This window comes from Nilaparvata lugens, chromosome 7, assembly GCF_014356525.2.
Source record: "Nilaparvata lugens isolate BPH chromosome 7, ASM1435652v1, whole genome shotgun sequence".
Classification (NCBI taxonomy): Eukaryota; Metazoa; Arthropoda; class Insecta; order Hemiptera; family Delphacidae; genus Nilaparvata; species Nilaparvata lugens.
In genome coordinates, this window is record NC_052510.1 from 23,482,603 (window position 1) to 23,508,517 (window position 25,915).

At 35.6% G+C, this 25,915-nt stretch overlaps 1 protein-coding gene across 4 annotated transcripts in view; it reads left to right on the plus strand.

Moving 5' to 3' along the window:
• The window catches only part of LOC111046315 (rho guanine nucleotide exchange factor 17), a 216,859-nt gene that overhangs the window by 45,816 nt on the left and 145,128 nt on the right, over positions 1-25,915 (plus strand). For all 4 annotated transcript variants that reach the window (XM_039432363.1, XM_039432361.1, XM_039432364.1 and 1 more), the window contains exon 3: positions 4,630-7,219. In XM_039432363.1, the coding sequence (XP_039288297.1) occupies positions 4,630-7,219 (2,590 nt within the window). The remainder of the gene's footprint in view (positions 1-4,629; positions 7,220-25,915) is intronic.

Below are 25,915 nucleotides of genomic sequence, written 5' to 3' on the forward strand. Positions count from 1 at the left end.
ATACAAATACTTAGAAACGTTTCAAGTAGTCTCATAATTTGAAAGATAATCACCACATAACATTTATCAGTATTCGACATGCTATTCATCATTTGAATGTTCCCAGTGACTGGCCGAGTACGCAAAATCAATAGCTTACTATGAAGCTGGGAAGCAAAATTATTATAGAGTTACATTCAAGCAGAGAAAACGTGTTCGTAAGATTGTTTTATTCTATGATTCAAGTTACTGGATGTAGGTATGTATATGTAGGTGTGTGAATGATCGGACTGACATGTTTGTCATTGTAGGAATAGAAATCAGGCGTTTTCAATTTTGTAGAGTCTTGAGTAGATTTTGTAGAGCCCCATATCGACTACGACTTAACTTCAATGTTGGAAACACTATTATTTCATAATAATTTTGGAATTCTTCGTTCATTATTGCACATGTTAAAGATTTTATGAGAAAATTTTATTTTATTGAGAAAAAGTTCATGATTTCTTCTACAATAAATATGTAAAAATCCAGGTTGCCAGTAGGCCTAATCGTTTTCTTTTTTTTACTATTATTCTGCTCTTGCTAATTTCGGAAAGGATTAATCAATTTAATTATCTAATACAAATAATACCACTTACGGTAGATGTAATGGTGTTTTTTTAATTTTTTCATAGAGTTTTCTTTGACTCTTGTGCTCATGGTTCTGGAATACAGTACATTAGTTTGAATTCCTTCTTTATCCTTTCACTGATAACGCTTTATAGTCCTCAGGGAACAATTTTCATTTTTAAGATATTTCTTCTCGAGTTTTCTTGTTTCACAGGTTCTTGTAGACACTTTTCTCTTCTTAAACATGCCTCCTTTTCTTTCCTTGCAGTCTTTTCAGCTAAAATCAATTCCATATTGTGTTGTCTTTTAGTAAGGCTGTACCGTATTGTAATGATTGGTTGTATCAACCAATAAATAAGACTGCTTGAGAATACGGACTGTTTATCAAATTGTTCAATTCTGTTTGCTTAATAAATTCATTTGATTGCTTGTCAATTATATATTTTTTTCTGTCAAGTTTGGGGATCGAAGAATATTTACATTATTTAAATTATGTCCTAACAGTCTTGAGAGGAAATTCAATTTCAATACAAAATCACAAATAAAACTGAAAAATTCTCCTTGACTATCTCCCTGAGCTTTTCAAGACAACCATATTCAGATAATTGATAAAATTAATTAACCTACTTCCATTTCCATTCATGGTATTATCCTTAGAATTTTTAATACTGTTGAACTCCAATTATCCGAAACATTTTCAGAAAAAAATGGCCAAAAAAAGTCTAAGTGCGCTATTACTCTTAACCCCGCGAAGCCAGTGTTTAAAACACAATGATTTTTATTTCTAAACTTGTACATAAGTACATTTTATTTATATTTAAAACATGTGAGAATAGCATGATTCTTTCATTTAATTCAATAAAAAATAGTGCAATATCAAAACGTTGCTTTTTTTCTCTCCAATGGCAATTTTTTTTTAAAACTCCAATTATTCGAATTGGTCCTGGTCCCCATTAATTCGGATAAATGGAGTTCTACTGTACTTGTGAGACAGTGTTCATCCGGAAGGACATGCCTTTCTTCCATTCATGCCTTGAAATTTGTTTTGCACAACTCATACGGCCATTAAGATCAACAACAAGAATGCAATTTTCATACTCAGCAGTAAGCTCCCACATCAGCTCACTAAACCGACCAAAGACCTCATCCCACTCATTACAGTTTAAATATACAGAGACAATACGATTTTGTTGCAATTGCTTTGGTGAAGAATTTTCATGCAATTTCTCCTTTCTTAAATCCGTAGAAACAGCTTCCACTTGCTCTTCCAATGCTAGAGTTTCTTGCTGCAGGGATCCATCTACATCCAAACTCTGGAAAAGACTGTTTCCATTTTATAAAATCAGCTTCTTCATCTACAAATATTTCGGAGAGAAATATTATTTAAAAATTTTTCAGGAATTGCGTAAATTCAGGATGACTCTTCCATCCTGCTATATTATAGGCTAGGACGCTAACTTAGACTGCGTCCTGCTCAGGAATTGCTAATTGCTAGTTCTTATTTGATGGTCCAGCTCCAGAGCTAGAATGGAAAAATTCTCGGATATTTGGCGTATTATTCATCTCTTTGTTCGTTTCATTTCCCCTCTTTCTTTTATTTTTTATCAGCATTTCTCTGTTTACTTCAGTTTTGTTTTAATTTTTAATGTCAATTTCTTATTTCTAATCAACTTTATTCTAATTTTCTAATATCTTTTCTTCATGCAACTTTTGGTTTTCTTAATTCAATTTGGTTTTCAATTTTTAATACAGTTTTGTTTTTAATACTTAATTTTTATCAATTTCTCATTCTTGAAACATTTGTACTTTTGTTGTAAGTAAATAAATAAATATTCATTTATGGTAGACTGATGTACAACACTACTCATAACTACTATCTAGCATTCATTAACTGATTAACGAATTCTTCACGCTGACGTCCAATACTGTAATGAATAGAATCAAATACTTTGTCAATCGATCATTTTAATTTCGTCTGTCAGTCTTATTAAGTAATTTCTGGTTGATAATCTCATTTGTGGGGAATTAGTTAGCAATAGCTTAGTACACTGTAATTATCTTCCTTTTCCATGATGTATAAAAAATCCAGAAAATACGAATTATAGAGAGTTCTCGTATGCAAAACTACGAATTAGAGAGGTCGTCGATAAGCCAGCGCACGAATTTACTATGAATTATAGAGGGTTCTTCAAGGGACCGAGCTCCAACTACGAATTATAGTGGTCTGAATTGTCACGGTTCTACTGTGAAAAATAAAGGATGACCGGCCGTATTTGATAACTGGAGCACACATCAGTATCCCGTCTTGTGTCAGCACAGTCGGTTCTATTCATTAATTTGGAAAAGTGGAAACTTCTTATAGGTAATATAATATTTCAATATGCTGCAAATATTATTGTCGTATGGGCAGAACTGAGAATTCTTGAAACCCCGATTTTGTTTGTAGTCTTGTCATACATCGGTACATTCTATCTTCAGTCATACATTGATTTTGTTGTAGTTACTATATACATTGTTTCTAGCACTTCTGATTTTTCAATATATTGTTTGGATACATAAGAGAAGTCCAGAACCAATTTTTGCATGCAAAATTTCCTTGTGCTAGATACAGAGTGGCCATATATTTTCAGTTCATTTTCCAGATTTTAGCTATCTCCTAACTAACAATGGTCCTTGTACTTTGAAAAACACCACATTTTCAGCTTCAATCATCATCACCTTCATTGCTCTTACATTGAGATGTCGCACAATTATAAATGAGTTAATAAAATCATGTTCTATGAGAATCAGCTGTTAGATGCACTCCATTCAGTGAAAAACCGCGCATAAGGATACCTCAACGATCAACATTTCAAACAGCGATAACTTTTGATACAATACATCATATTGTAGTTCTAATTTTTTTATATATTATTATCTCCTCGTAGCCTACTACAGCTCATTCTTCTCGGCGTATCAAGGCGATTCCAAATCATGTGCCAACAAATTGGTTCTGGACCTCTTATGCATCCAAATAATATATAAAAAAATTAGATCTACAATATGATGTATTGCAAGCATACACCTTTTTCATGTCTATTCATGTCCAGTGAATGGACTATGGTGCATTCTGTTCTTTCTTAGTATAGTGTTCAATATTGAGTTGTGTATTCCCAACCCACAATACCAACCACATTGAAGAAGAGAGTGTACCAGGGCATAATATAATATTTTCATAATTTTAAACAGGTAAGACTGAACGCGACTTAACGAATAGATAAATACGTTTTCTAGATGGCGTAACAATGTTACTGATGTTTTACATTTTAAACTGTGTTTCTTGATTAACAAGCATGATCATTGAATGACTAAAAAGTATCTCGTTCAAGCAGTTCCGAAAGAAGCCGCTAGATCGCGTCAGCTTAATTTTAAATGAATATTCCATTTTCAATAAATGAAATTATGTAAAAATAATTCGAATTTGAATTTTCATCCATTTACATACGGTAACTTTTTTCAAAATGCAAATAAAATTTGCACATAAATATGCACATAGAGCCGTTTTGACGTTACCAGCTAGTAGCTAGCGATGAGCCATTCGCCTACACTAATTGAAGTTTGTCATGCCTTTGTTTTTAAGTGAACTGCTTGAGAATTGGTCCAGTGTAACGTTTGCAGAGACCGTCATTAGTCTTGCATGAGTGGTTTATACGTCTATGAGTTGTCAATATACTATTATTGATATTTAACTTTTTAAAGTAAATCAAACGATTCCACCTTTTTTCTCAATTCTAGTGTATTAATTACAGTATTTCCAAATTTATCAATACTAGAAAAAATTGAATGACCTTGGCTAGCTGACATCAGGGATCAGGGGTCTCAGGACGCACCTAATCAATTAGAGCTTTTGACTTGAAACCCGTTTCTTGACAGCCGGGACCAACGTCTTGACTGATGAAAGCTAATTAGACGATTCAAAACTATCATCTACCGATTTTAGTTTTCTAATTCACACTTTTTTATGAAAGTTTTCTCAAATGATGAGTGTATGGTGTGTTGCAGGGCTGCTGTGACAATCGGCGAGGTGTGCGTGCGTCTGAGCCTGTGTCCGGAGGGCGGTGGCCGGGAGCGTGGTGGCGGGCAGGGTGGTGGGGGCTGTTGCGGGGTGACGTGGCCCCCCACCAGCCGCATCCCGGTGCCCAGTGCGGCTAATAATAGCGGCGGCGCAGTCTACCGCAGTTCGTTGCAATGGACGCGGGCGGCCGCTGCAGTCGCGTCGGGATGTTTCGGACGGGATGGGCGCCAAAGTGCGGCCAGTGGCTCATCCTCTTCTGACTCGCAACCTCTCAGCCAAGCGCTGGACCGTCTGCACAGGTTCCGGTGGACGGGCGCGGGCGCTCCACAGGGGCAGGCCACGTCGTCCGCCCCGCGTGCCCCCAAACGCTCCAACAAGAAGAAAGCGCGCACCTCTGACAAGTCTGAGCACCTCAAACAGCTCACCGAACGCCTCAAAGCACCGTCTTCATCATCCTCATCAACATCAATACCACCACCACCACTACCACAACAACAAAACGTACCTGAGCTACCCCTACCAACACCACCCACCCCACCACCCCTCCCCCCTGAAGACGATGTGTTTGAGCTGAAAAAACTGCCGAAACCAAAATCACGCACAATTGTCGGCTCATACATCCAGAGAACCATCCCCTTCCGAAGTGCATCCTTCTCGCAGGTCGACTACTCACCAGCTGACGGCAAGTATATTCGTAGCACTAGCAACACTGGCTTACACACTAGTGGAGGACGAAGTAGCAATGTCTCACCTTCATCTACCACCCACCACACCCTACCCAAGAAGAAAGTGTTGTCGGACTGTTCGTCTCCCTCTTCATCATCAGCCACAGTCAGCCCATCTAGTTCAACGACAGTTTGCAGTCAAACCGGAGTCAAAGTGTTGTTGGTGGGCTCATCCCCCTCTGTAGACTCAGCAGTAGGATCCGAAGAGTGGCTCTTTTCCCCCTCTACACCGCTATCATCCCTAGACAACACTCATACTGTGCAAACACAACAAAAATCTCAAAACTCCTCACGATCTTTGACTCATCCATTACCTGCTCGCTGTGCTTCACAGGATGAGGATATCCCGTTTCGTTCAATTGATGGAAATGGCTTGAAAGGGTTGGTGGTGGTCAGTGACCGCGGTTGTCGGCCCCTGGAGGGTGTCAGAGAGGAGAGTGATACGGATAGTGCAGCGGCGACAAGCGAGTGTGACATTGAAAAGTGCTGTGTCAGTGTTCAAACGCTAGCTGATAATGATAAACGAGACACTTCTATTGAAAACAATGACCCTATTTCTGAACAAAGTGATCATACAATTCGTGAAAATGATCAGCCACAATTAGATGAAGAAGAAACACTTGTTAGAAAAGATAGGATAGATGTTAAAGTGCAAACTCCATCCAAAGAGGATGAAATTGAGGTTGGTGTTTCACTCAAGTACTCACAAGTAGAAGATAAAGAGTCATCTGTTGTTGAGGAAGAAACGTATGTAGCTAAGTGGCCTGAGGATGAGAAAAACTGTATCAACTCAGATGATAGTGTCAAACATGAAGACTGTTTGAATTCAGTGTGTGACGAGTGTGAGAATAAGAACAATGATTCAAATAAGGAAAAATGTGTAGATGATGATGTGAAAATAATACACACAGAAATCAATCAGCTGAAAGAAGTTGAACTACCAGCTTCAGTTTTAGTTGATGATAGAAAGATTTGTAATAATATAGTGAAAGTGAAGTTGGGTTCTAGTGAAAAACCTCAACGATGGTCAGATGAGGGTCCACCCCGTGATTGGTCCGGTATATGCAGCCCACAAGAACCACAGAGTCCTGAGGATCAAGGACACCGACCAACATGGCCACCTGGAGGTCCAAAATGGCTGACTTGTCAGAGTTCTGAGGAAAGAGATGATGGGTCTCCCCAGAGGAGAAGTTTCTCACTGCTAGCAAGAGCTGACTCTCTATCAGAGGGAGAGAGCGATCCGAGTACAACACCGGGCAGAGACACTGCGTCACCATCTCCATCCTTGTTCCCTCCTTCAGATCAGTCAGATTGTGAGGGTAGACCACATACACCGAGGCGATACTCCAAGAGGCCCCTCAGAGGTCCCTATGGTCAAATGCTTGAAGCTGAGATGAAGAAACCTGAAACTAGTCGCAAGTTTTCCAAACTACAAAAAGAGGAGCTGAAATTTTTGGAGGAGTACGTTCAACCGAATCGGTTAGCCGCTGCTCGGAGTCAGGATGACTGTCAGTTGAAGTTGAGTTACACAACTCCAGATCAAACAACAGTCGGCCACCAAGCATTGAGAACCTCTCCAAAGAGGAAAGTCAGTGCCAATATTCCTTACTCGGTTCCGGAGCCTCCTGCTTCGGCTCCATGTGATGCGCTGCCTCCGGTTTTCCATCAGAGAACAACTTCTAGTCCGTCGCAGTTGGAAGGATGCTCTGCCAAAGCTGGGCAGCCGACCCCCTCCCCTCAGCTGCTCGCTCACCTACTCAAGGGCTCCTCGGAACGCTTCTCCAGTGCCAATTCCAACGCGCATGCACCTCTTCCCGATGTCAACCACTTTCTCACGCCTCAACATCGAAAGGTCAGTCACTTGTTTCACTATTGTTTTCAATATCAATAAGAATAATGTTATAACACATCAACATCAATATCATCTTTATCTACTCTTATTTGGATATTTTATTTATTAAAAATTGAAAACGTATTCAACAACTTAGGAGGGCATTTAAAAAAAACTACAAAAAGTGAGAAATTATAATGTTTATATTGGACCTATCATGTCATCCATAATAGACTTTTCAATGAGTATTCCATCACAGTGAACACTGCTGAGTGGTTTGTCAGTCTGAAAAACGTTTTACATCTTCAGAACAGCATTGAATTCACTTATAACAATGTTTCCTGAATCGAGATGCTCTTATATTGAGTTAAATAAAAAATCACGAAAAGCTGTTATATTGTACAGTCTAGACTCCTATATTGTTAAAATGCTGAGCATTTGACTTGTACAATACAAGTTTGCTCTCAAAAATAGCAAAATATATGATTACATTCATTTTAGTTTTAATGTGGGAAAAATAGTATCAAACTATAAGATTTTCTAGACTGTTACGTTTGAGCAATATAGAATAGATAAAAATTGATCTAGTTCACAATCGTTTAGAAACATTAGAAGAAACACTGCTATTAGTGACTACGTCAACGACTATAAGTAGAATCGAACGCACACCTATTCATTATATAATATTCATTGTTTGGGAATATATGTAATTCAGATCACACTTTATCACTGCACAACAGTGCTTTAAAGATGTAAAGGTAGAGAATATTATTAAAAATAGAGTTGCACTCCATAATATTATAATTAAAAACGATTCCCTCAGCTTTATCCTATTGCTTCATAAAATTCTACCAACTTGAAGTGAATTTACAACCAGAAGTAATTGAATTTATTTCTCACATTGATAATTTGATGTATAAAAATTTTATTCATCAAAACCACCAAAATAATCTAGCCATCTCATTATGCGACTGTGGCCTGTAAAAATGTTCTGAAAAAAGTTACTCCAAGCTACGAGAAATAGTGAACATTTCGGTTCTAAAACAACGTGATGATGTATCGTGTCGATTTTTTCGAATGTCTTGCAAATCTAAATGTCTAATTCGATGATTCATTCACTATTCGTGTGGAATTATACACTATGGCGATTGAAATAGACTGGACTCATTGATCTCAGAAATTCCTGAATAGAAGAAGTACAGTTGTTTGGTAGCCTTTCTTTCATACCGTATTCCGGCCTCTGCGCTGCGCTGGAAGATCTCTAGTGTTTACACCATTTACGATGTAGATGTAAACTTTTGCGCTTCCTCTGACGTTTCGATTTTTATTGTCCAAGAAACAAGATTTTTGAACTATGAACTCTTATACAAATTCTTCGACTTGATTCTGCTTCCGTAATCTGAATAAAAACTTATTGGTCGCTATAATTTCATGAATGAGGTTAACATTTTTTTTTTTTTTTTTTGATAACAAATTGTTTTAACTTATTTGAATAAATCTAAAGTTGAAACCACTATCTGAATAATTAACATCTTTATACTTTAATAAAGTTTTTAGTGGAAATAAGTGAAGTACCATAATCAGGACCTTTATAGTAGAGCGTGCACTGGTCAGTGGAGCGGCGCGACGCGGCGCGGAGAATTTCCGACCTGGAATTAAATACATGTGATCAAGTGTACGTCTAGTACATGTGTTGAGATCTGCGTACGTCTAGCCCCGCTGCGCGCAAACGCGGTTGGTTAAACTCCAGGCTTACGCTTCAAATTATTCTACCGTAGACCTATATTCTATACAAATTTTATTCCTCTATATATTTATTATTTTGAGCTTCCAATTTTCATCTTCTCTACCTCCATCAGTAATCAACCAATGAATTTAAATGCATTTAACAGCCATTTTAGAATGTTGGTGTGTGTGTGTATGTGTGTGGTGTGTGTGTAGCTGTCTTCCCCCTCCCTGTATGTGTGAGTTGTATGTGTGTAGTTGTGCTACAATATTTCTATGATTGAATAATAATTTCTATTATCTAACATATCATAATTCAATTTACTTCTTTATTTAAGTTATTCTTTTCATTCCAATACAATGTACCTAGCCAAATCTAATTTCCAGGAATTTCTCTCAAGTTATAATAATTTAAATAATGTAATTACGAACTCAAACAACTCACAAACAGACCTGCGTGTCCATGTGAGTGTTGTTTCAATTATATCTTTTTATATATTGTTTATACTGTAAATGCTGGAAACAAATAAATTTGATTTGATTTGAGTGTACCTCCGTGCACTAGGAGCACGAAAATGGACTTATCGGGATCGGAACGGCGTCGCGCCGCGCTCCTAGTGCATGGAGGTCAGGTCGGAAAAACTCCGCGCTCGGGTAACTTCGTGAGGGCTCGGCTGTTTCCGAGGTCTGCTTCTTTCGAACATGGCCAGGCTACAGTAACTATATAACCATAGTTGTTGTAATTGTTTTGTTGTATATTGCTTTTTTTTCATTGTATTTTTGTGTGTTGTGAATAAATGAAAAAGTTACTGGTTATTGAACGAACGTTATCGAGTTCTCACTTTTTACTTACTGAAGGTGAAAGTCGTTGTCCGTCTGTTCTACTATAACTTCAGAAAGGATTGATCAATCAGCTTCAAATTTTGAACACGTATTCTTCGAACAGGACAAGTTCGTTGGACAACAAAATTGACACACTCCTTCGTCCTTTTTCAGGATATAAAAATAACATTGAAAGTGGATAAGAAAAAAATGTTATGATTTATCATTTATTATTTAGTTATGCAGAATTTATTACATGCAAATTATACTACAGTTTTTCCATTCATTCATTCATACATAACATCAGCTGAGACAATTTAAGAGCTATCACACGCTCTAATTCATACTAATTATTATATATGTGTTAATGTACAACATATTAATTTGACAACTTTTACATCTACAAAATGATATGGCTTGATAATTATATCAATGGTTTCTGTCATTTATTTTCTTTTGAAACCATGTATAGAAAAAATGCATAATGAATTTGGATTCATATAAGCATATTTAAGATGTTGAAGCGACAGAGTGAATTAATATTTGAAAAGTAATTTTTCATTTCAAATAGGATCCCCAATAAAACCTACTGTTAAATTATTCTTGTAAGAGAAGTATTCAGTAGTTTTCAGAATTTTCATCAACTCTGTATTATTGAAAGCTGCGGATTTCAAAGATTACAATACAACAGATCTTGAGTGAGCTATAATCCATTATAGTACGTAATTCACAACTTTTACATCTACGAAATGATATGGTTTGATATATCTATCAATGTGCCATTTATTTTCTTTTGAAACTCTGTATCTAAATAAAGTATCATGAATTTGGATTCATATAAGCATATTTAAGATGTTGAAGCGACAGAGTAAGTTAATATTGAAGAGTAATTTTTAATTTCAAATTAGAACTCTAACTCCAACAACTATGTCTTAATTATTCAAATTGCAATTGACAAGTCTACGTCAATTTACTAATCCAAAGCGCCGCCCCACCGACCTAGTGCACGCGCAGCTCACCTGCCCCCCTAGATCACCTGCTTTATAGGCTACAGTGTTTCAGAAGAAAAGTGGCCACAGCTCCATCATGCTCAAATAAATACAATAATATTGCTCTCACAAAAAATGCAATTTCTCCAGAGTTATATATAAAATAAGTCATTTTGTTTCTGATAAACATCCATAATATCTCTTGTATAGATCAACAATTAAACTGGAAATGGTTAGATTGAATGTGAAATTTCCGTTGAGCCAATAAACTTGTTCTTAGAAACTAGATATTTAACATAATGTGCTGTAAAATTTAATTTTCCGAAAATATTGGAAGGGATGAATCTGTATTTTCAACTATGATAATATTCTAGTGTGAAAAAAATTCTCAGTACTTCAATCTTATAAGAATCACATAAGGATTATTGAGTCGAGTGAACAGAAATACATTATCTTTTACAATCAATGTCCTTGGATGAATAAATTAAAACTCAGCTTTCTATATTATTTTTGGGTGGATTTTTAGACATTTTTATCCACTAACATTTTATCTACTGAAGATTTTAATATACAATCTATTATTAGAAAACAAACGATTGAGCCCTGATCATGTCCAACCCTTTTCAACTGTAAAAATACTCTTTTTCAACATACTTCGTGGAATAACTCAATATTCCAAAATAAGAATACCTCCATATTTGTTTCATTAGATTTAGGCCGTTTGCAGAATCGCATATGTGATTCTCCTTCTATTTTCCTTCTGTGGTACCACAAACGTAGCGCATATGGAATGCATTGGCGGGCATGGCAGTGGCACTGATACTTTCACATGGCGTTGCGTTCTGTGGTAGCGATTATTTTCCTTGCTATTGTGGTACCACTGGTTTGAGCACTAATGAGCTTTTTCTCAAATGTAGTGTGAAAGTCTCTCTGCGTTAGTCGTATTGTTCTGTGGTATGTCGGTCCCACATCCCACATGCGATTGTGGTTCGTCTGCAACCGCCCTTATCGACAAATTTATGATCTGAGTAAGTTCAACAATTCAAATTTAAAATAGTGATATATTTAAAAAATAGAATGACTAAAAAATGTCAAATTATTGAAAAACTAAGGAGACATTTTGTATTTTTCTAAGTTCGATTTTTACAGTTAGTTTCGGTTTGTATAGAACACCAAACACCACACGATGTTACAACTGTGGTTAGTTTTTCGCGAGGTTCTGTACTAATGTTATGTTGGATGAATGGCACATTTTTGACACTGTAATTTCAATTGTGAAAACACATATATTTTAAATAGCTGAACTACTATTTGTGATCGGACTGGGAGTTAGTTGTTATGCAGGCTACTGTTCGGGATCAAGCTTTCGCCTATTTTCAAATTAGCAACACAAGACTCTTTCATTCTCTCTATCTTACACTCACTCTACTGTCTCCTAGCTCCCCTCTTCTTGCGTCATTAGAAAAATAAATTTGTTGCTTTTGGCTGGCATCGTTGACCCTCCCCCCCCTTGTACCCTCCACCATACAGGACACAAACTGACGACAACTATTTTCTAGTGTTATTATTTTCACTATTACCAATTAAGTGTCGAGAAACTTTTAAAGTGGCTCTCCCTCCAATATCCATTTATGATATTCGCTATTTTCTTCTCTATTTCGCTCCAGAAAATCTTAAATTTTGATATTTTTGGCCTTTATATTAGGCCATTCATAAAATTTTCTCAAACTTCGTGTATTTTCGGCCAAGTTATCAGAATTTTGTTTCCCATGCCTTCTTCCTATGTATGTATTGTAGTTATTGTATTGTGTATATTGCCTCCTTTCTGTATAATATGGATTTCATTGATGTAATCTTACATGAGATAAGATTTTCTGATTGAAGATTTATTCTGTAGGTCGTCATATAATCCATATCAATGTTCTTCTTGGTCTATCGATAAAGTTGTTGTCTTGAAATGTACTTTTCGCTTTTGAAACATTTGTATTGTATACACAATACAATACAATTTTGAAACATGTGTATTGTATACACAACATGTGTATAACACATGTTATTCGTATTAATTTTTGGTTAAATTTTCATGTTATATTAAATCAATCCATTTATTGAATCAAAGAATAGAAGAATCAAAAAATAATTATACAAGATAGAAAGAAGGGAATTCAGTTATTTGAAACTGTAATACTAGAAATTCTGAGTAAGGTATTTGGAAATACCTTCTTGGTGCTTTTTTCCATTGAGACAGTAAAAATGAAAAATTATTATATGAATTTGAAGTGAAATGCCTTTGTTCACTTTAATTGAACAAGCGTTAACGAGTTCTTACTTTTGACTCAAGGACAAATTCGTTGTCCGTCTGTGGGTCTGTTTGTTTGTATGTTTGGCAGTTTGTGCGTATGTCTACAATAACTTTTGAACAATTTGATGAATTTGATGGCTTCAAATTTTGAGCAAATATTCTTTTAACCAATTTTCAGATAAAGAGTGTTGGAAAACTGAATTAACTCACTCCTTCGTCCTTTTTCAGGATATAACATGCTATTTCTAATTTTTTTAATGGGCTATAGCTCAAAAGTAACAAACCAGCTTCTTACTTGTGTGGTACAGGTCCAGTGTAGACTGTTATAAAATTAATATGAATATACTTGATTATGATTATATTGAGAATATCTCGTAAAATTATTTATATTCACCAGAATTAATCCAAGTAACTAATTATCGTGCCGTGAGAAAATTTTGCTAATATATATATATATATATATATAATATATATATATATATATATATATATATATATATATAATATATATATATACAGGGTGTCCCAGATAAGGTGTAAACCCCGGCTACCATAGATTCTACATGCAATTTGCAACAAAAAATGTTCAGTAAAATTTTCTCCTATCGACCTTCGTTTTCGAGATATATCGATTTTTCGATATTTTTCAAGTAGGCGTACTTCCAGTCATTAAATCGTCAATATCTCAAGAACCATTGGTCTTAAGTGAATTTTAAGGACATCGTAGAAAAGAGGACAAAATTTCACATTGATTTGAGGTATAAAACATGCCAAAGTCGATTATTGAGTAGTATTTTTGAGCGGTCAAAGTTGAAAAAGTTGATATTCAGGATTTGAGTGGGTTATGAATAAGGAAAGGTTTAGCTTATGAATTGATAGAAAAGAGGAGATTTAAAATTAGAAATCAAAAAAGAATTAGACTAAAATTAGAGAAAGGAATTGTAGAATTGAACTTGAATGAAATTTATTTTTCATTTTTATTGAACATTTAATATATATTTTATAGCTGTGAAATTTATTATGATATGATGAAATTTATTCCAATTTAATTAAACAGTTGGTAGCTATGGTACTATTGCTGTCTGTTGAGACCAGGACTGGAAGCAGCTCCAAGCACCCAAATAAAAGCCAATTCTTTCGTCCCCACATCTGGAGGGGGCTGTGGGAGGGAGGTTGGCAAGGACTTCGACTTTGAAGCATTGTTCAAAGTTCTTTTTGTGCTCAGAGCCATGGTAGGGATGGGTAGGGAAGTATTATTTTCAAAGGAAGCCCTGTGATTGTTGATCCGGAGGTTTAGGGCAGTGGTGGTTTCACCTATGTAGAAGGCAGGACAGAAGTTGCAGGAAAGGAGGTAGATGCAATTACTGGATTGATGGATTTGGTGAGTGTAGTTGGTGATAGGACTGGTAAAGGAGATGGAAGAATCAGTGATAGGACAGGTTTTACAGTGGGGGTGTTTGCAAGGTAGGGTACCAGGTGGAGTTGGGATTTCATCAGAGGTGAGTGATTTGTTTTTACTGAGAATTTTCTTGAGGTTGGGAGGTTGCTTATAAATGAGGGTAGGTGGTTGCTGGAAAAGGTGTTTGGTAGAGAGATTGGAGGAGACGACATGGAACAAATCTTTAAGGACAGGTTTGAGGTTTTCAATTCCAGGGAAGTAGGTGGTACAGAGCTTTGGAGTTTGTGGGATTTGGAAATTTATTGTGGTTGGATTAGTGCCAGTTTTGGATGAGATTTGTTTCTGTAACAACCTTTCAGGATAGTTACATCTCAGGAGGGATTGGTGGAGTTTTTTGAGGTACTGGTCAAGACTCACCTTGGAAATTCTCACCTTGAAAAACTTTCTTCCCTGTACAAATCCGACATCCAAAATAATTTGCCTCTTCAAATGCATCATTTCAACATAGACCACCCCCCCCCTCATCAGTGACAAACCCTGGCTTGCCTCACTCTTGAACCTACCACCACCCTGCCATATTCCGCCCTCATCACCCAAACGTTTGCCCCAACAATCTACATCTCCTTCAATCCATCAAGGAAACGTTGAAAATCCCACTGTCCTCAATCTATCCTCAAGAAACCTTTCACCTACAGATCAATCAGTCCTCAACAAGGGTCTCTCTTTTGCCCCAACTCCCAAACTTAATGCTATAAACCTTCCCTCTGATACTGTTCACTTCACTAGATATCTCAGATGGCAAGGATACTTCAGTGGCAACAACACTTCTGACCCTTCTTGCCCTCCCCCCTCGACTACTTCTGACCAAATCATCAAAAAGTTTGCCCCAAAATCCAATCGTGAACCCAAGTCTCTCCCAGCCAACCACCCTGTTGAAATCTTTTGCAATTTACTCCTGAACAAAGTCAGCTCTAAAAAATTCATTGAATCCCTCACTCCAACCCCCAACCTCACACCCCAAGAGTTCAAATCCATCAAAGACCTTCACTCTGACCCCAGTATTTTCATCACCAAAGCTGACAAAAGCTCAACTGTAGTCTTACTGAACACCACAGATTACATCAATGAAGCCAACCGGCAACTCACCAACCCTGAACAGTATCAACTCCTGCCTTCTGACCCTACTCCACAAATCCAAAAGAAAGTCTTCAAATTTCTGATGCAATACGGTCCATCTGTAGGCCTCTCGGACTCAGACATCAACATCCTTTCGCCAGACTCTCCCAACACACCACACTTCTATCTTCTTTCAAAAATTCATAAAGAAGGCAATCCTGGTCGTCCCATTGTTTCAAGTATAAATAGCCCAACTGAACGAATATCTGCCCTTGTTGATTTCCACCTCTAACCCATTGTTGCCTCCTTACCCTCTCATATCAGAGACTCCTTCCACTTCATAGATATCCAAAGAAACACAACCCTTCCAACTGACCAACAAATCCTTCTTGTTACCATTGATGTAGCCTCCTTCTACACTTCCATCCCCCATTCTGAAGGCTTAAAATCCCTAGAGCATTTCCTTTCCTCACGACCCAAACCCTCCACCCCTCCAACCTCCTTCCAAGTAAACCTTGCCAAACTGGTGCTCACAAGCAATGCCTTCAGGTTTGAAGATGAATATTATCTTCAAACCCAGGGTACAGCGATGGGCACCAGGATGGCACAATCCCATGCAAACCTATTCATGGGCCTCCTTGAACAAGATTTCCTTTCCAAACAAACCCTATCCCCCTTGATATGGCTCTGTTTCATTGACGACATATTCCTCATATGGCCTCGTGGACATGATACCCTCTCCCACTTCCTCAATCAACTCAACTCCAACTACTCTGTCTCCTTCACCTGGAATATTTCTGAATCCTCCATCAACTTTTGTTAGAGAGTTAGTGGGGAGGATATTTTTAATATTCTTTCCGAAGAATGGACATTGATATGTCCAAAACTCTGCCAATTTATGTAGATGCATAACAATATAATTATCTATAGTTATCATATTACAAATTACTTTTTCATATAATATACAGTTCAATAATTATTTTCTTAGTCTATATTATGTAAATTCATCTATAATTTTGCTGTATTGTAAGCTATTGTATATAAGTGTATAAGCCAGTATATATTGTAATCTACATAAATAAAGTACTCAATCAATCAATCAATCAACTTCCTAGATGTCAATGTAATCCTTTCCAACTCCAATACCTTATCCACCAATACTTTCACCAAATCCACCCACACTCAACAGTTCCTACACTTTGAGAGTTGCCATCCCTACCACATCAAAAGATCCCTCCCAAGTTCCCTCTCAATCCGAGGCCAAAAAATTTGCAGTTATCCCCACCTTCTTGACCAGTACCTCAGAAATTCCACCAATCCCTCCTGAAATGTAACTATCCTGAACGGTTGTTACAGAAACAAAGCTCATATAAGACTGGCTCTAATCCAACCACAAAAAATTCCCAAATCCCACAAACTCCAAAGCTCTGTACCGCCTACTTCCCTGGAATTGAAAACCTCAAACCTGTCCTTAAAGATCTGTTCCATGTCGTCTCCTCCAATCTCTTTACCAATCACCTTTTCCAGCAACCACCCACCCTCATTTACAAGCAGCCTCCCAACCTCAAAAGAATTTTTAATAAAAACCAATCACTCACCTCTGATGAAATCACAACTCCACCTGGTACCCTATCCTGTAAACGTCCCCACTGTAAAACCTGCCCTATCACCAACTACACCCATTAAATCCATCAATCCAGTAATTGCATCTCCAAAAATTGCATCTACCTGCTTTCCTGCAACATCTGTCCTGCCTTCTACATAGGTGAAACCACCACTGCCCTAAACCTCCGGATCAACAATCACAGGGCTTCCTTTAAAAATAATACTCCCCTACCTATCCCCACCCATGGCTCTGAGTACAACAAGAACTTTGACCAATGCTTCAAAATCAAAGTCCTTGCCACCCTCCCTCCCACAGCCCCCTCCATAGATCTCAAGACGAAAGAATTGGATTTTATTTAGGTGCTTGGAGCTGCTTCCAGTCCTGGTCTCAACAGACAACAATAGTACCATAACTATCAACTCTACACCAATTGTTCAATTAAATTGAAATAAATTTCATCATATATAAGAAATTCCACAGCTATCAAATATATAATAAATTTTCAATAAAATAAAAATAAATTTCATTCCAATTCAATTCTATAATTCCATTTTCTAATTTTATTCTACTTCATTTCGGATTTCTAATTTTAAATCTCCTCTTTTCTATCAATTCATAATCTACACCTTTCCTATTCATAACCCACTCAAATTTTAAATCTCCTGCTTGTAACCCATAATAGCTCACCAACTAATCCCATAATAGATATCCAAAAAACACAACCCTTCCAACTGACCAACAACTCCCTCTTGTTACCATTGATGTAGCCTCCCTCTACACTTCCATCCCCCATTCTGAAGGCTTAAAATCCCTTGAGCATTTCTTTTCCTCACGACCCAAACCCTCCACCCCATTCCTTATCCATAACCCACTCAAATTTGAAATCTCCTGCTTGTAACCCATAATAGCTCACCAACTAATCCCATAATGCTCCTTCAATCAGTGCGCCTTCGTTCGTCTGTGCTCTATGGTCTACACAACATCTCTACCGCGTCTCTGTGGTCACGACCGTTGGAATGTTCAAATCTGCACCACTTCAGTGGTTCAGACAAAGAAGCATAAACAAGAAATTGATTTCTTGTGAGAGAGGCATATAATATATAGGTATAAAACATGCATTTACTTCCTTGTGTGTACTTGTGTGTAGGGTGTATATAGTTAGTTATAAAATAAGAGACTATTTCGTTGTCAGGCTTCTATAGTAAAGTGCGGTTAGGCGTTGGCGTTGACGTTGCACGGTAGTTAAACTTTTTCACCGCCGCTAATAGTTTTCACTGGCTTCGGCTGCCATCAACTTTTCCACACAGATTATTGTGGAAGCATTGATGTGGCTCATTCACACGGTTGAATACCGATTGATACTTGAATAAAATCTAATTGAATTCGCTCTAGAAACGTAGATATTTTAATGTAGATGTTTGTACAGTAAATGAATACTAGAAACTATACTAAGGTTTCTCAGATAATTTGACAGATCTGAGAAAAATTATTGGAATAGAGAAATTGGTTTGAGAATGGCTTGTGAGAAGTTCTTGTTTTAGAAAATCTCGGAATCTGTAGAAATCGTTAGAAACCGTTGAAATATATTATTGACCGAGCGAAGTGAGGTCTAAGATTCAAGTCGACGGTTTGGCATTTCTCTTAATGTTTCAATGTTTATATGCTGCGCATTTACGGCGAAACGCGGTAATAGATTTATATGAAATTTGACAGGTATGTTCCTTTTTAAATTGCGCGTCGACGTATATACAAGGTTTTTGGAAATTTTGCATTTTAAGGATAATATAAAAGGAAAAAGGAGCCTCCTTCAGACGTCAATATTGGAGTGAAAATCAGACTATAGAATCATTCATCATAAATCAGCTGTCGAGTTGACTATAAATTACATGCCATGACGCATTTCAATATCTCAATGTAACTTGGTAAAAAATTAGCAGCTGTGTAAACTATAAATTGCATGCCTCATTGCATGCCTCATTGAATGCAATTTTTATGCACTATTAAATAGGATGCAAAGAACTTATAACAGCTCGTCTGGGCGCCTAGATGTCTTCTGGTTTTCTCGCTCTAAATTCCGGAAAGCGTTATATGATAATTAAATCTTGTGTAAGCATGATCTGATCAAATAAATAGTTAGTGTATCAGTGTGGATGTGCTTATGGTTTGGGACGTCGTTATAACTGCGCGAGGTCTACTGTTCACTGAACTACTAGTAGAAACCTTTTTGACTACATTTCATTTCTTGTTTGGTAGGAAAATGATTGAAATACATTGAAGAGAATCTATTGACTTGTAAGAAATCCATTCTAATTTTGGTTTGGGGAAATTGAGGAAATAAGTATCCACATTGATTATGTTTTGCTAAATTAAACCTATAAAATATTCTCTCTCAATTAAATTGACACATTACTGTGTCAACATTTACAACAATGAACAATTAAATTGAATTTTTGTATTAAATTTTAATATGTACTACAAACATTATATAAAATAGATATGATACACTAGTAGTTCTGTGAACAGTAGACCTCACGCAGTTTTCTCATCTACAAGTATCTGATGCCACCTGTTGTAGTTGAATCATAATTTACTCTTAAAAACTGTTATTCGTTTTCTCGAAGCTCAAAAACTCACTTAAGTTAATAAACTCAGTTCACGTTTGAATTTGTATCCCATATGATAATTTATCCAGTTCCGTGATAATCTTTCCATCCGATAAAATTATTTATCAACTTTTTTAGAGTTATTTTTTCAATCAAGAATATTATAATTTCTTCAGCATTATTTAGTTCATTTAATCACCTATTAAATTTGTTTTTTAAATGTGAGAATATTGATACTGATGGTCTCGTATCATAAACAATATTGAAACCCTATCTTATAGAAATAGACACGGCCAGACATCTGTGTAATGCATGCAATGAATAATCCACTTGTCAGCTAATTGATTATAAATAATTCTATAGTCTGATTGATCCTATCTTCTAAGTAGATGATATATATATAGTGATATCAGAGTATGGAGGAAACCCTTTTTCTTTTCATATTATCCTTGAAATGCAAAATTTCCAAAAAAAACCTTGTGTATACATCGACGCGCAATTGAAAAAGGAATAATCCTGCCAAATCTCATCGAATTCTATCAACGCGTTTGGCCGTAATCACGTTACATACAGACAGACAATCAAAAGAAAATCCGTGTTAAAACATAGACCACACTACTTTCGGTCAATAATAGAATAGTAATTGAAAAATAAACATATCCAGTACTTTTGATATCAATAATCAATTTTCTTAGTGTATGCTCAGTAAATTGAACACAAATTAAATACAAGTAAAAAGCATACTGTAACCTTCTTCCTGGACTTTTATGTGAATCAAATTCGGGCGAGGAACAGTTTTTGGCTGTGCCTGTTGGTCTTCCCCCAATATTATTTTAATCAATAATTGTGCCTCTTGAATCAATAAATTAATTTTGAATCACTGTTGAACTTATTATTAAACATTCTCTAATCAGATTTATTGCATTGAGTAGTGAGTTATATCCCATTCTATATTGTCATCAAGAGTAGGAAAATGATTTTTACTCTTTCTAAATATTACTGATAAGGTATAATACATGAATTATACGGAAATAGGATTGAAAGTGGTGGTTAGGGAAGTTAGAAATAGGAGACAGAGTGAGGGAGAATAATTCATTGATCAATAAGTGAAATCAATTTATTCATTATCATCAATTCGTATTAATTTTTATACTCTCGTATTGATTCATGATAATAATCACTAGCAGCTGGAAGGAATGAGTTGTTTCAATAATACAGTTTATACACAAGTTTGAATTCAAGAGTGAAGTGAGGATGTTTTTTTTGGGTGGGGATTGACGTGTTGTGGTAATGGAGGGTGGGGGTTAAATAAAAGCGTGTAGCGGGTGGAGCCTGCAATTTGTACCGGAAGCGCGGCGATCTATTTTGGGGTCGACCGCGGCCACCCTAAAATAGAGCCGGATGGATATAGCAGAGCAGAGCAGCACAGCCTTCTGCCTGCCTGCCACTTCAACAGTCAACTTTCAACTATAGAAAGTTGCATTTCTTGAATTTGGTTATTGAATTTTCTACAAATACTATTAGTAATTTACCTTTAAGCCAAAAGGTTTGATTACATGTTGATTACACATTACATGCGGAAAAGACTGTTGGATCTTGACAGGGATCAAATGACACGAGAACCAATCAGAAAAGGCTTATTTGAAAAGAGGCCTTCTCAGATTGGTTTTCGTGGCATTTAATAGGCTTTAGTGAAACCGGGTATATTTCTCTTATAATAATTAATTTTAACACACAAAAAAAAACAACAACGAACTTTACAATGCAATGTAAAGGAAAGTTGATAGAAAGCTAATTTAAACTTGGGTAATATTAATAAAATCAGGTCAACATTAGAAGGTTGTTAAGACAGCACTGAAAAAGTAATGAAAAATGTTGTGATTCAGAGAAGGGAAGTGAATCGAGAGCTGACATTGGTCACTATGGAAGAATGTATAATATGCGAATTACTTGGAGACTGCACTGTGCATACTACAAGTAGCCTATTGTCAAGCTGAAAGCGAACATTGGTACACAGGTACAAGTACTAGTTACCTTGTTAGGCCTTGTTAACACATCGATTTTTGGACGTTCGTTTTTTCCCGTCCTTATGAATTCTTTAAGATTAAACGTAATTCAACAAACATCTTAATATGCTTAATCTTATAGAATCTATAAGGACGGCGAGAAATCGTAAGTCGATTCGAACTCTGGTCCTGTAGTTTGCTAATCTTGAACTCATCCACTAAGCTTCAGAAATTAACTCATTAACTCATTCAATAATTGAATCACCAGAAAAAAAATTAATTATATTTCTACGATCTGGCAACATTGCGGAGCTAGAAAAGTATAACTTTTGATTCAACTTTAAAACCTTTATTTCTTCTACAAAAGTTAGTTATCAAAACAATAATGAAGTATCCAAGAGATTTCCCAAGTGTCACATTGTTTCAAAATTCCAATCTGTTCACTATAAGACAATTGTTCATTTTAAAGACTATTAAGAAACATGTGCTCAAATTAAAAAATATGCAAAATTTTCAAAGAGTAACTAGACAAGTCGCTCAAAACCTAATCATAATTGAAAGAGTTGACAGCACCCTATCCCGTAGAAGTATTTCATATTTGAGAAATAAGCTCTATAATAAAGTTCCAAGAGGATGGTTGATAAAGAAGCCTAAAATAAAAGAACTCCATACCTGGGTGAATGAAAATTATTTTTATTCAATTAATGATTTGGTTTGATATTGATTAATGTTGTAAAAATTTAAAATTCAGCTTTATGTATATCTTTATTATTGTTATTTCTTAGAATGAAATATTGAGTTGGTTGAATGTTAATTATTGTAATCCTATATTATAATATTTTATATATTAATATTAATGTACGAGTGAATAAGATATATTAAGACTCCACGTCGGCGTACAAGTTTTCTTTTGCCGACGTGTAGCACAAAGTTGTTTTCCTTTTTGTTGTATTCTGTATATATTTTTTGTGCAATAAACGATTTGATTTGAACACTGGATAATTGAAATAGCAGACAAAATGAATGTCACCCAGTTGGAGGCAAGGCCGCTCAACCAGCACATGTCTGAATGAGCGCTGAAACACTGCTAAACTGAAACATCACCCCTAGCTTAATTGGAAGGGAAATCACTCATCAGTTAGCAAGATGACGCTAACCTATCATTTTACTGTAACTCAAATCGCATTCAATTTATTGTTCATCCAACGTGAAATTAGATGGAATCAAAACGAACTCTCTCTTGTATTACTACAAGCCCTGTTAGTTTTACTTTTCCTTCTTACAAATATATTAGTAGGAGATTTCATTCCATCAATTAAGAGTTTCAGTGCTGTTTCATGAATTACTTTGGCCCCCATCATCTATCATCTCGACGATAGTGAAAATTATAAATAAAATTTTATAGTATCTTGGAAACTCTATGAATAAGAACTTCGAAGAACAGGAAATAACGCTCATCCATTTATATTAAATAATTTCTGAGAAGACTTCAAGTTTCCATGAGTTAAATTTTCAAAATCAAGAACTGAGAAAATTTACACATTTGCACGATTAAGGAGATTTGTGAATAGAAAACTAGTTTAAGACAGATTTGAGAGTTTCATAAAAAAAAATTGCAAAATAAGAATGGGATCCGCATTATTAGAAAATTGGTTCTCACAAGTCTGTACAGGAGAATGAAAGTCTTCTGAATTCAACTGGATTTCTCAAACTCACAACTTTTGCCATTCAAAACACACCAGAGAAACATACAATAATTTATCATTGTTTTCTTCTCGACCCATGTTTGAACTTCTAAGACTTCATTACTTAAACTCTCACCATGTTGTGATTGTAGCGCCACTTTGTAACGAGTAGGCCTACTCTTTCACTTGTAAGATTTCTAAAAAGTTTCTTCTATTTTACATTGTCGGGGCATCTCCTTCAGATGCGGTACGGGTAGTAGAATGGAACACTTTTTTGGATTTCTTGTGGCAGAGAAAGTAATTCAACAAACACAATTCTACAAAATATATCGATCATTGAGGGACTAATATAGGAAAAATATATGCAAATACAATTGATATTTTTCATGGGGACAATTAAAACATATAATCTTTTATAAGAGACAGTAGGGTTGTGTTTGTAAGTTTATATTGTGTGTTTGTGGCATCAATATGGAGTAGAGATTCAAGACTGACTGTTTAAAAATGTACTGATTTGAAACACCTATATTTGAAAATTGCTTCCTCAAAAATTGAATTACCTCAAAGCATGAATAATTCAATAATTCATGAATAAATTATTTTGAATTCTCCTTCCAGATGTTTCACAATACTATTGTTCAAAATTTAATAATTTTCAGCAGTTTAGTATCATTCAAGGAAATTTCTCACCAAACACATAGGCCTATTAATAGTAAGGTCCATGTTATAATGACAGTATTTGATGAACATTGATCACTTTTGGATAATGTTTTAGATTTTTTGGGTTGATAGCCAACATTCTGTTTTTTAAGAAATGCAGTAACATTTTTATAAGAACTAATATCTATATCATGTTTCACACGAATTGTTGCTTTTAGCATGGAATAAATGCTCCAAAGTGTAGGAGGTTTCATTATTTTTGAATGTTCAGCAAGATATGCCAAAAGAACGCTTTCTGATGGGGTTTTCACTTTTTTACTGTCACACCACAAAGAGAACATCTCATACCTGTTTTCATATTTTTGTCTCGATTTTTCTGGAACTAAGTTTAGACAAACATTTTTAGCGATTTCTGTCAATTCTTCTGGAGTACAGATGCTTGTCTCACTTTCACTATCACATTCAAAACTATCCACATCCATTTTTTACACAAATTATCACGAAAATCGAACAAGAAACAACAAATTTGCATTCAAAATACACGCCAACAGCTGATTTGAATGATGGAAGTATGAAGAACCGACAGGCGCGTGACCTAGCGGAAAAAATCATAACTACGTTCGCTCTATCTTTCCATCTATCTAAAAACAGTTTCCAGAAATTCAGATTTCAAATTACGTCATAAACTACAAAAAATGCTCAAAGTAGCCTAAAAATATTAATAAAAATAAATAGACACCAGAGAATATTGATTGTAGCTCTTTTATTCACATGGATATCAATGAACAGTAATTATTTAACCTCAAAGTTCAAATTTCAGAATGTGTATTTGCTAGACTACATTTCTCATTGCTTGCAGTTGCAATAATAATTATCAATAGAAAAGAAACATTATTTATTATTAAATGATGAGAAGTAATCATTTAGTTATGATTTACATAAAAAATATTCTTTTTTTGGATTTCTAGATTGGGATTTTATCATAAATGTAACCATCGAAATGATTCTTATCCAAACACAGTCATTCTAACCAACTTAATTTTGGTTTTTGCGAACCAATCATCCATATAACCCACTAACTATTTTGTGTTGTCATGTTGCAAATCTGGAGTACGCAAAGTAATCACTTTGCGCACTAGTGCGGAAAAGTGATTCTTTGCGTTCTGTAATCAGTGCAGGAATGGTCACTTTTCAAGGTAACTGTAGGAAAATGTTATTAACTTATGTTGAAAACTTTTGTTTTAAACTCTGTGTAAACGCGCTGTAATTTTTTGTTCACATTGAATCAGATGAAGATCTTTATGTTAATGATCACACCTGTTTCAATTTAAAGTATTTTGAAGACGATTTTTTGCTTTTTATTCCGGCTGTTAAATCATATGAGTAGTCTCGTTAAATGAAATCATATGGAAGTCAATTATATTGGTAACAAGATCTTGTTAATATCAAGGAATTTTCTGTTAAAAACACGAGTTATTAAACTTTTGTTAAGAGAAATTTTTGACGATTCAGTCAAGTTATTAACTTTTTGTTAATAACTCATGTTATTAACTCCGGTGTAAACGCAGCTTAAGTCACAGGTCTCCAACCTAAAAAACATCTTATTGTTTATCATTTGCAGTTGGAATTAATTTTCTCTGAAATATTTTGTTTGTCGTCAATTTTTCAACAGTCTTTTGGAACAGCAGGCTGTAGTAGGTGCACGCACTGAATAAACTAGATACACGCAGTTCTATGCTTGTCTAGTGTGTGGATATAGCAGTTTCACGAGAATTTTTCATATGTGAATGAAAGAATGAAGAAA